The 11,852-nt window shown below is 37.2% G+C and overlaps 1 protein-coding gene across 1 annotated transcript; it reads left to right on the top strand.

The window, feature by feature from the left end:
* The first annotated feature begins 240 nt into the window (after positions 1-240).
* Positions 241-6,087, top strand: LOC148370376 (parapinopsin-like). Its single transcript, XM_088329843.1, has 5 exons — positions 241-508; positions 3,453-3,543; positions 3,605-3,842; positions 5,130-5,372; positions 5,962-6,087. Exons 1-5 carry the CDS (start codon positions 277-279, stop codon positions 6,085-6,087), a joined length of 930 nt encoding a protein of 309 aa, XP_088185969.1. The 5' UTR covers positions 241-276.
* Positions 6,088-11,852: the final 5,765 nt, after the last annotated feature.

Here is an 11,852-nt window from a genome sequence, read left to right as displayed (position 1 = left end):
TTTGTCCTAATATGGTTGTTGCTGCTTTCCTGGCTTCTTTGGGAGAATTAGATATCATGTCCATTTCGCGCTGCAGCTCAGGAGAAATTTGTTGCGGTGGAGTACGTTTTTTAATTTTTACCCTTATTCATTAAAAGACAATGATCAACACCTACAACAAAAGTAGGTTAATTTTTTCAACGATTTAAGCTCAATTCCAAAATGGAACCCGTGGAAAATTCAACTTTCCCTGAGCCGATTTTGTCCCGTTATGGTTACACTTTGCTGGCGACGCTAATGGGAGTTTTCTCGGTTTTGGGGACACTCCTCAATGTTTTGGTGATCGCCGTGACTATAAAACACAAACAATTGCGCCAGCCGCTAAGCTACGCTCTGGTCAGCTTAGCCGTTTGTGATCTGGGATGCGCCGTCTTCGGGGGATTGCCCACAACGGTGACCACCGCTTTAGGAGAATTCACTTTCGGAAGAACCGCCTGCATTTTTGAAGGATTTGCTGTGGCCTTTTTTGGTCAGTTTTTGCACCTTTTATGAGCTCGCTTGCTGTTTTTCAATCAGTGTGCTGTGAAACCTTGTCTAGTGTGCTGCAGGAAATTGCCCGATTTTACTTTTGCAAGAAAATATCTCATTATTCAGCATCTTTGTTCTCTTTTTGATCGGACAAATAACTGTAATGGTGGGTGGCAGCGGATTCCACTTTTTTCTTATATGTATACTAATTATCTGCTCGTGAGTTAGAACAGTATATTTAATTACTTATTTTGTTTAACAAAGCTGTGTAAGATAGCCCTGTAAAAATAAAAACACCAATAAAATAGAGTAAAGCATATTTTTAAGTATTTTCTTCTTTTTGTATACTAACAGTCTGCTTTTGAGTTCGATCAGTATATTTAAAACGTTTTGTTTACAAAACTGTTTAAGATTGCGCTGTAAAAAATGGGGTAAAAAGCAATCAAATATTTATTATTAAGTATTTCCTTCTTATACATTAATTATCGGCTATAAATTAATTTATTTTGTTTAACAAAGCAGTTAAACTATCACTGTAAGAAACAAAAACCAGAGTGAAGCACAGGTTTTCTTATTTTAAGTAATTTCTTTTTTTATATACTAATATTCTGCTTGTGAGTAAGCACAGTATATTTATTAACTCCATGTTTACAAAACTGTTAAAGATTGCACTCTTAGAATAAAAAGATAAATCGAATAAAGAAGTAGTACAGTGAAGTATTTGACATAACTTACTTTGTTTGATAAAGCTGTTTAAGATTGCACAGAGAAAATTACAATAAAATAAAGTAAAAATCCCGCACACAATTTTGATGAAAAAAAATTGTAGTTTCCCCATCCACAAAACAAAGAAAGTTAGTATGTAGTCAAATAAAATTATTATGTTTCCCCTACAGATCATCTTTGCAAAAATTAAGTGTTATTTTTTCTATTTCTCAAGAAAAACAAGATAAAACGACGGTAAAACAGGTTGAAAAATATAGTAAAAACAAATGTATTACCACCTGAGGCACAGGACCATAAACGTTCAGAAAAACTCAATTTAAGTAACATGATAATTTAAACTTTACAAAATGAAACCAAACATGGAACTGAGAATTCATTTTCAAGCATTTTAGACGAACCGTATGCCTTGATTTTTTTTTTTAATGAATAAAAGTCTGCCTTTGCTCAAAAAAGGTTAAAAAAACACTTAACTAGCATACCACCAATATTCCTTGTATACCAATTAATGATTGTTATAAAAGATCTTTTTCTTCTTTGCATGAATCCTTTTAGCCAGGAGGTAAGTTTTTCTAATAAAGGCTGGATAGATGAGCCGATACTTCAAAGGTTTCATTTACTGAATATTTTGGTTATAAATGACGGACAATGGCTGTAGAAGTTCACAAATGCGCTGGCAAGATGGCTTCACATCGATCTGATATTAAAAAGGTGGCCCAGAGGCTGAATCAAAATCTAAAACTTGTGTATCTTATTTAGCAACTCCTAGTTTACCTGTTTACGGGCATACTGCCCTGAGAACGCCGGAACTCGGAAAGTTATGCAGGGTTAAGTTTGGTTAGTACTATGATGGAAGATTGCCTGAGAACACCAGGTGCTCTAAGTAGGTCATTTGCCACGCTCTGCTGCAACAGCACGGACTGTACGGTGGGGTACAGTCAGAAAATTAATATCCCTGAGGGGACCATATACATTAAATTATTGTTGGTAGTTAAAAAAACATAATTTATAGTAATCTCTTTTTATCATTTTAGATAAATAAGATTTTATCATAGTAAGAAAAATGTGACATTATCAATATTATTTTGAAGATACTAATTTTATTATATTTATAAGACGTATCCTTACTTTTTTATATCAAAATATAAATGATGAAAAAAGTGGCATATAACTTTTCTTTAAAGATAGTTTTTCTCATTCTACTGGAGAAAAGTGTCAAAAATATATATTTTGAATCATTCTGGATTAAAAATAAATTAATAATACATAAAATATAGTAAGGAAAAAAGAGACATCATTCAATTCATTGTATAAAATATTTTGGTCAAGATGATGGTCTATTCGATTTTTATTATAAAAAAGGTAAAGGTAAATATCTACATTTTTAAATAAATAAAGTAAAATAAAGTTAAAAAAAGATAGTAAGAAAAGTGTGACGATATCAATATTATTTTAGTTACTCTTCCAATTAAAAATTAAAAATAGACAACTGCAACTTGGAATTGTCACAAAGATCATGATAAAATTATTTTAATTTTGTTTCTATCAATTTAGCGATGTAATTCAGATTGCTTTTCCTGTGTAAAAATAATAAAAAATAATGACAGATAAATTTCATTCATATTATTTTTTCCCATTTCACTGTCCAAAAGGGTCAAAATATATTATTTTTGTTATCGTCTTAGATAAATGAATTAAAAACATAGAAAAAAGGTAAAAATCTAAATACTTGAAAAAAATTAGCAGATATCTTTTATGTGAAGATATTTTTTCCAATTTTTCAGGAGAATAAAGTATATTAATTTTGTCTAAAAGTAAATAAATAAAAAGTGTGGCAAGAAAAATCCGACATTATTAAAACAATTTTGGTCCAGTGATTACTTTCGTTTGGCTTTATTTAAATGACTTTAATTGCATTTGCAGGGTAAGAATAAATATGAAATAAAAATCAAATAATGAAAGGTTAATGCATATACAATCTATTTAAATATTGTATTTTACCCTTTCTTCAGTAGAATGGGTATCTTTTTTTAATAAGATAAATGAAGTGGAAAATAAAGTTCAAAAATTCTAAATAAATAAAATGATCTTGGTCAGAATATCTGTCATATATTATATTATATTACATTATTGTATATTATTATTATTTAATAGTAGTTTTTATTCATCATATTTTTATTAACTTTTGTGTGTGTGTGTGTTTTGTTTTATTTTGCTGCCAGGTATAGCAAGTTTGTGCACAATAGGCGTAATTTCAGTGGAGCGCTACATAGTGATCTGTTATCCGATGGGCGCCGCCCTTTTCCAGACAAGGTGAGCATCATCATTTCAAAATATAAGAGCATTGGTAAGTAATGAGTGCCGCTCCCTATAGGCATGCAGTTGCAGGCGTGGTTCTGTCTTGGGTGTGGTCCTTCGTGTGGAACACGCCTCCCTTATTCGGTTGGGGGAGTTACCAATTGGAAGGCATCAGGACATCCTGCGCTCCTGATTGGTCGGCTCGAGACATAGGAAACATGTCCTATATGCTCATCTATTTTTCGCTCTGCTTTACTTTTCCATTCTCCGTTATTTTGGTGTCATACCTCAGATTGCTGTGGACTTTGCGGCAGGTGAGAAAATGTTAGTTCCCTGTGATTCACACCACCTGCGCAAGGGTAACCCTAACCCCTTACTCTTAAGCCAAATCCTAACCTCTAACTAATTCTTAAACCTAACCCTTTGAACAAACCCTAAACCATAACCCATAATCCATCCATCCACCCATCCATTAACTGCACCGCTTATCCTCTGTAGGGTCGCGGAGGTGCTGTAGCCCATCTCAGCTATCCCCGGGCAGTAGGCAGGGGACTCCCTGAACTTGTTGCCAGCCAGTCGCAGGGCCATAACCCATAATCATTACCTTTAATTCTAACACAAAACCATAACTCTTAAGCGTTAATCCAAACTCTTTAAACTAGCCCTTAATTAAAACCCTAACCCTTGAACCTAACGCTTGAAGTCAACTCTTAAGTCTACCTTTTACCTTAAGATTAACCCTAACCTTTAACTCTGACACTTATACCAAACACTAACCCTAGAGCCTAACGTTAACTATTAATACCAATCCGTATATCTAAACTCTAAATCTACTGCTTAACCCCAACTTCAACCCTAACTTTAATCCTAACATTTAAACGTAACCATCAGGCCTTTCTTTTAACCCCCAATCCAAGCTATTAATCCTAATTATTAAACCTAACCCTAAAACCTGTAAAATCACATTTAAACCTAACACTAACACTTAATCCTAACACTTGACACTAACATTAACTCGTTAACTGCTCGCCCTTAATCTTAACACCTCGTTCTAACACGTAAACCTATTCCGTAAAAGCAATTCTTAATTCTAACCATTGAACCAAATCCTTAAATTAAAACCCTTAGAACCACCCCTTAAAACCAAGCCATAAGGCTAATCCCTAAACCTAACTTCTTAATTCAACACTTAAAACCAACCCTTTAGGCTAATCCTTAATCCTAACCCTTAAAACCAACTGTAATAACCAACCCTCAAGGCCAATCCTCAAACCTAAAAGCAACTCTTAAAACCAACCCTTAAACCTAACCGTTAGGACTAACATTTATATCTAACCGTTATGTGTAACCCTTAAATCGAATCCTAAACACCAACCCTTGAAACCACCTCTTAAAACCAAGCCTTAAGGCTGACCATTGAGGCTAACCCTTAACCCTAACCCTTAACCATAACTCTTAAACCCAACCCTTGATGTTAGACCTTTTGTCTAACGCTTAAGCTTAACCCATAAGGCTATCCCTTAAGTTTAAATCCAACCCTTAACCACTAAACCAAACCCTTAACCCTAACCGTATGCGCTGTTGTGCTTTGGGTGCGACAGGTGAGCAAGCGTCAGTTGTCGGAGTTGGGCAGCAACCATCGTGTGGAAGTGCAAGTGGCACGAATGGTTGTTGTGATGGTGTTAGCCTTCTTGTTGACGTGGTTTCCCTACGCCGGCATGGCATTAGCCGTCATCATAGACCCCTCCGTCCGAATACATCCTCTAGTGGCCACTGTTCCCGTCTTCCTCGCCAAAAGCAGCACCGTCTACAACCCCGTCATTTACGTCCTCATGAACAGACAGGTAAAGCGGCGGCAGCGGCCATGTTCTGCAGAATATTGTGTTAAATTAGGGTTCTCGGATATAAGAAGATTGAGCTGAAGCAACTTACTTGTTGGATTAACATCAGGCAGTGGGGTAATTGTAATCCTATGCAGTCCTTTGAGACATTTTGTGATTAAGCGCTATACAAATAAATGTGACTTGACTTGACTTATAAACAAATTCAAATTACAAACGATCGTCCAGAACGTATCTCGTTCGTAAGTAGGGTAGCATCTGTATTCCTATCTAAAAGCACTCTTGCAAACATTATCCAGTTTAAATCAGTTAAGACCATCGAGTCTCACATTGTAACATCGTTAAGGTTGAGCGGCTAAAACAGTCAAAGACTAGGGACTATTTTTAATAGGACTGTCTTTTTTTCACGTCATGCTGAAAAAGGCTCCATGGTTTCTATCTTTCTGGCATCCAGTAAATAGTTAAAAGAGAAAATTCTGTCATTTTGTTCTTATTACTAGTACAGCCAGCATTTAAGATGAAATGACTGAGGTTCTGGTCGAACCTAACAATCTAATATATCGTTTTTACGTGTGTTATATTTTTTATTCAGTTCAGGACTTATGCCCTGCCGATGATCCTGTGCGGGTGGAAACCGAGCAACTCTGAGGCGCAAACTTCCCAGGTGAAAACGACAGCTCAAAAAACTGAATCCTGTCCTCAGCTGACTGAACATTAGGAAGGACCCCAGCAAAATTGGTTTCATGATATAATAGCAGTGCCTCGATTCTGGTCTTAAGTCTGATTTATTTTGTATCTCTTTATTTTCTAAACTGTTTTTTTAAGTATAGCAACTGCTTGAAAACTTTGAATGTTTGTCTGCTCTGAATGTTAGTTATACATTTTACACAGGCATATTAAGTCACCCGAGTTGGAAATTTGCGCAAATTTTAAATTAGAGCATGTCACGAACCAGGACAGGAAACGGAATGAGAACCCAATCGCAACATTACTCACAATTATTGGGGAGAAGAGGAATGCGCGCACACTCGATCCGGGGATCGATGGTCACGGTAGTAGATTGAAATCAAACAGATCGGGCCCAAAATAAAACAGGATCAAAACACAGGCAAAAACGGAGATTAACAGGACTTGGCATATCATACTGAGTCTAGCAGAAGTTTCGCAGTATCTCTGACACCAGGCAACTTTCAAGACCGCGTTCAAGTAGTTCGGCAGCAATCTGTCAACGCGTTTAGCTGGTGTCAGTGGGCGGGGACAATTGGGCGCTGTGGCAACCGTGACAGAACCTGGCGCCATACAGCGGGGACCAATTGGGTGCCATGGCAACCATGGCAGAGCAGGTGTTGGGTATCATGTTAACTTAGGGTATTTATGTTCATGCTGGTTAAACAAAACTATGAGTATGTTTATTAAATTACCATATCATACAGATTTTATAGGCTAGCCTGAAATGTTTTTTTTTTTTTTTAAACACACTAATTGTTAAAGAGGAACACGTTAGCTTAGGGTATTTTTTGCCTCTTCATTAGTGTCAAGTTCACTAGTTATGTATAATCATTGAATAATCTATTCAGTTTTTTTTTTTAAATGAAACCCCACACTAATCGTTACAGAAATGTGTTAGCTAAAATGTTAGAAGATTTATGTACATCTTCGATACTGTCAAATTTACAAGTGTTTCCCATACCAGTGAAAGTCTGGTTGGCCCCCAGGATCTAATTGGTCACTACAAGAGTGTGTTAAACTTCCATCCATCCATTTTTTGAACCGCTTATCCTCAGTAGGGTCGCGGGGGTGCTGGAGCCCATCCCAGCTATCTTCAGGCAGTGGGCAGGGGACACCCTGAACTGGTTGCCAGCTAGTCACAGGGCACACAGAGACAGACAACTCACTCGCTCATTCACACCTAGGGACAATTTGGACCGACCTATTAACCTGACATGCATGTTTTTGGAATGTGGGAGGAAACCGGAGTGACTGGCGGAAACCCACGCAAGCACGGGGAGAACATGCAAACTCCACACAGGAGGTATGATCTCATGATCTCAGAACTGTGCCGCACAGGCGCCAACCACTGCGCTTGTGTTAAACTTGTTTTATAAAAAAAGAAATATTTTTTTCTAATCATATTCATGTGAAGTTAATCAAAATAAATCAAATTTTAAAAAGATCTCAAACGCCATGGTGTGCTCGCCTGCCCCCTTTGTTTTGTCCTCTCACTCACTTTTGGTTAATGGGTTCATAAATATGTTTTGTCTCTGTCCCCTCTGTTAATTTGTTAGCTGAGGGTGGAGGGGAAGTGGCACAGCACAAGTGAACGCAGGACAAAATGAAAAAACATTTAAAAAATGAGACAAAGCAGAAATATGATGCCAAATTGGACTCATTTTAGTACGTTAAGTTCCAGCAGAATATATTGTCTACCACATAAAGAAGAACCTAAATCAGTCCCTTGTTGTTCATAAATGCCTATATATGTAATTAGTAGAGAATTTCTGTCACGGTTGCCATGGCGTCCGATTGGCCCCCGCCTGTGGGCGCCACCTGGAGCTTGTTGACGGATTGGCTCCCTGTCGGTATCTAAACTCTATCCAGTCAGCCCCCTTTTGTCGGTCCGTCTGAGAATCTCCCTTTTTACACGGCAAGCCCTTTTTCGCCTGTCCTGTTTTTTTACTCTTGTCTTTCTCCCACTACGATCTGTTTGATCTCTCCACGGCTACTCTCCTCTCCTGGTTTTTGGCTTTTTTCCGTTCCCGACACCGCCATCGCTCGCCACGGAAGTCCCACTTCCGCAGCTGAGCAACCTACTCCCTGCGACCAACAATCTCCGGATCGAGTGTGGGCTCCTTTCGCTTCTCCCCCAATAAAACTGTGAGTAACGTTATGCGAGTGGGTTTTGTTTCCTGTTCTGGTCCTGACAATTTCCATGTTTTGTGGGTGTGACTTGTTTGCTGCCTTGTTGCCCTTTAATAACTAGTGTATTTATGACTCAAAAGATTTATAGGGCAAAAAAAGCATAGATCAATAATGACTACCCCATTCTTATTATTCTCCTGTACATGTCGGCCGCAAACACAAAAGACCTTCCCTTTTTTTCTTTTCAAAGATTCTCCTTCCATCCATTTCCACAGGACTATCGGATTACATACACCTTTGTCACGTCAAGACCGCCTTTTCTCCTTTTCTTCCATTACCACAATGACCACAAATCTGCAGTGTACTACAATAAAATTTGATAATATTACATTTTTGATTTAAATTAAATGTTCAAGGCTATTTAGTGACGAAATAAGTTTCCCATGGTGTATATGTCGTTTGGGGGACATTCCTGCCATCTATTGGCTTCAAAAATCTTAATGAGGGAGGACTTCTTGAGAATGATGACACCCTACCCACAGCATCACTGCCCCTTTATGATTAGATGTCTACCATCAGCTATCATAATTTACTTTTCTTCCTCGACTCACTCACACATCAGCCCCTCAATGTAGACTGCACAAGCCTGTATTGGGGCCTCATATCAGCACACGAGCCCTAGGCGGAACAACCTCGGAGCACAAAGGCAACTCAACTCCAGGGGCGACTTCCTCAGTGAGGGTTTAAACTAAACTTCATGCGTTTGGTTCTTGAAGAAATTATTTGCAGAATTTTCTGTATCAAAGAAATCTCCCCGAATAGATTGGCATCATAGCGGGAACCTTTTGGGTTTTGTTTTGCTAGTAACTTAACCTTTTCACCGGTTGATTTCCCCGTTTTCCTTGCCTTTTCTTTCTCTTCTTTCTTGTTTATTACATGTATTAAAAAAATCGCGTCTTTTTATGTTACTCTGCCTGGTCTCTTAGTTCCATCGCTTTCTGGAAGAGTAATTTATATCACATTTGCGAGAACTCAAAGTAATAACTTAATTCAAAATGAAATTTGTAGCAGCGTGGCACATTAGTTGAGCGGTTATATCTTCCACAGAACAGTTCTGAAGTCATGGGTTCAAATCCATCTAAAAGCCTTCCTGTCTGGAGTTGGCAAGTTCTCCCCGTGCTTGTGTGGGTTTCCTCCGAGCACTCCGGTTTCCTACCACATTCCAAAACACATGCATGTCCAAATTGCCCTTAGGTTTGAATGAGCGTATGGATTATGGATGGTTGTATGTCTCTGGGTGCCCTGTAACTAGCTGGCAACCAGTTTAGGTTGTCCTCTGCCTACTGCCCAAAGATAACTGGGATGGGCTCCAGCACCCCCACGACCCTACTGAGGATAAGCGGTGCAGATAATGGATGGATACATTTATGGATAATAGGGAGCTCCTTCAGACAAAATAAATAAATTTCAAAACTAAACTTTATGGTGAAGCGCTAGTGACATCTAGGGGTAAATTTATTAACAGATCACTCTAAATAATAGTTTCTATCCTAAATAAGGAACGCATTCATCATAGGTCGAACTTCTTGACTTTGCTACAAAAATGCACCAGATCGACATGTTTGGATTAGAATTGAACATATTCCTCATGCGCCGGACTGCCCTAGACTGTCCATCCACCAGGGTCTCAAAAAACTTTACGAAAATCACTGAAATAATTGAATAAAATAGAGAATGAAAGCAAAATGTATTGTTTAAATTGTAGTTTGATGCCAATTTATATAATTTAACAAGGTTTGGATAATTAGACCAAGCAAAGACGTCTGAAAATGTTGCTCAATACTACTACTAATTATTTACTCGCAATAATACTCAATATATTTTTCTAAAGACATATTTGAGTCACGTAAAATGATTGCCAAGCGTTGTTAAAAATAGATGTATATGTAAAGATATTTTTTCCTAAAATTTACTTTAATTGATTTTTTTTTAATGTGTGCATTTTAATCCATTAAAGGTTTTAGCATATAGACAACAACCCTGTCAATTTGTACGTTTCCGCATTTTAATTGTGTACGCCATATAACAATGTTTTTACGGAATTTTTTTTTTAAAGATACTGCGACGTATAATAGGCAACACAAATTTTACAGCAAGTAGGGAGAGAACGAAGAAATATGCTGAACAATTCTTTGTGTGCTTCATTTGATGAATAAAATAAACTTGTTTTACGCTGATTATCTGTGTTTTTATACAGTCCGTCTTGCGGTGAGTAAATAGGTTCTGCGTCTCGAAGTCAACGTGACGTCCGCCATCTTTGTTTAGGAGGGAAAAGCAATCGAACTGTAAAAACTAACCACAAGTTTTTAGGGTTTAAAGCAATAAATCGTTTATCAAGTTTATCAAGTGAAATGCCGTATGAGTAAGAAGATTAGAGAAGAAAGTTAGATTTTTAATGACTTGGTTACGAGAACAGAGATTCATATCAAAGTATCATGTAGTGAAAAGTGTGGACTACAAAATTCTATCAAGTAAACAGATTAGACCCTGTAGGAGCTGCTTGTTTTGGGTCTACTATGTTTTGCAAAGGCGAGAAAATGTGTGATAATGAGGGAAAGGGTTAAAGTAGCAAAACTGAAAAAATAACTTGCATCTTATTTTAACACTTTCGACACTTCAGACCTCGTCGTGCATATGTTATATTTGCAAGCAATGTAAACCAAGATCAGAGGGCTTCTCTAGGAGCCCTTTGATCAGGTTCTTTGCTGTTAGCAATTCTTCAATTTTAACATTTTTGGAACGGGACTACCAGAAAAGACGATGGTTTGTGCTGTCATATAACTTTTTGATTAGGAGATTGGTTTTAAACTCAGCCTCTTGTTGGTAAAGTTTGAATTTTCAAGCATATGATTGGTCAGATTTGATATGAAATTTAATTTTATTTCAAATCCGAAAAATTCCCATGCTTGAAATTAGAAATCTGACTAATCAGTGGCTGAGTTCAAAATCAATCTCAGACTCAAAAAGTTTTATAAGCACAGATCCAGAAAAGGCAACTGAACAATATTGTTTTTAAATGTGACTGAATAGCAGAAACAGTAAAACTGTACAAAATTATCCTTTATTCAACTTTTTCAACATTCCGACAGGTTTGTGGCAATAAAATAAAACTTAAAGCTTGTCTTTATTTTTATTTATTGGCAAAACATCCCTAATCATGCCTTTTCACGCCCCTGCAAACAGAGTAGTTTGAATACCGTAGTCCAAACTTTTCACTACATGTAACTTCAATATAAACCTGTGTTCTTGTGACCAAATACATAAAAAAAACTAATAATATATGCATAGTAGGCAGAGTTTCACATGAATATTCCCTGTAAATATTAATTGGAAAGTCCTACTCATATACAATTAAGAGTTTGCATGTTCTGAGTCACAAGAACAGAAATTAAAATTGGAGTATCACGTGGGGGAAATTTTTGACTGAAAAAAATGTATCAAGCAAATAGAGTAGAAGCTGATTGGATAGATCCCACAGGAGCTCCCTGATCGGGGTCTACTCTGTTTGTAAAGGCATTAAAAGGCGTGATTATGAGGGAAAGGGCTAACAGATTCCCTTCAGTC

The sequence above is a fragment of the Urocampus carinirostris genome, chromosome 3 (assembly GCF_059441175.1).
Source record: "Urocampus carinirostris isolate Australia breed hairy pipefish chromosome 3, RoL_Ucar_1.0, whole genome shotgun sequence".
NCBI lineage: Eukaryota > Metazoa > Chordata > Actinopteri > Syngnathiformes > Syngnathidae > Urocampus > Urocampus carinirostris.
The sequence above is the reverse complement of the archived record's forward strand: the minus strand, read 5'-3'. Positions and strand labels throughout refer to the sequence as shown.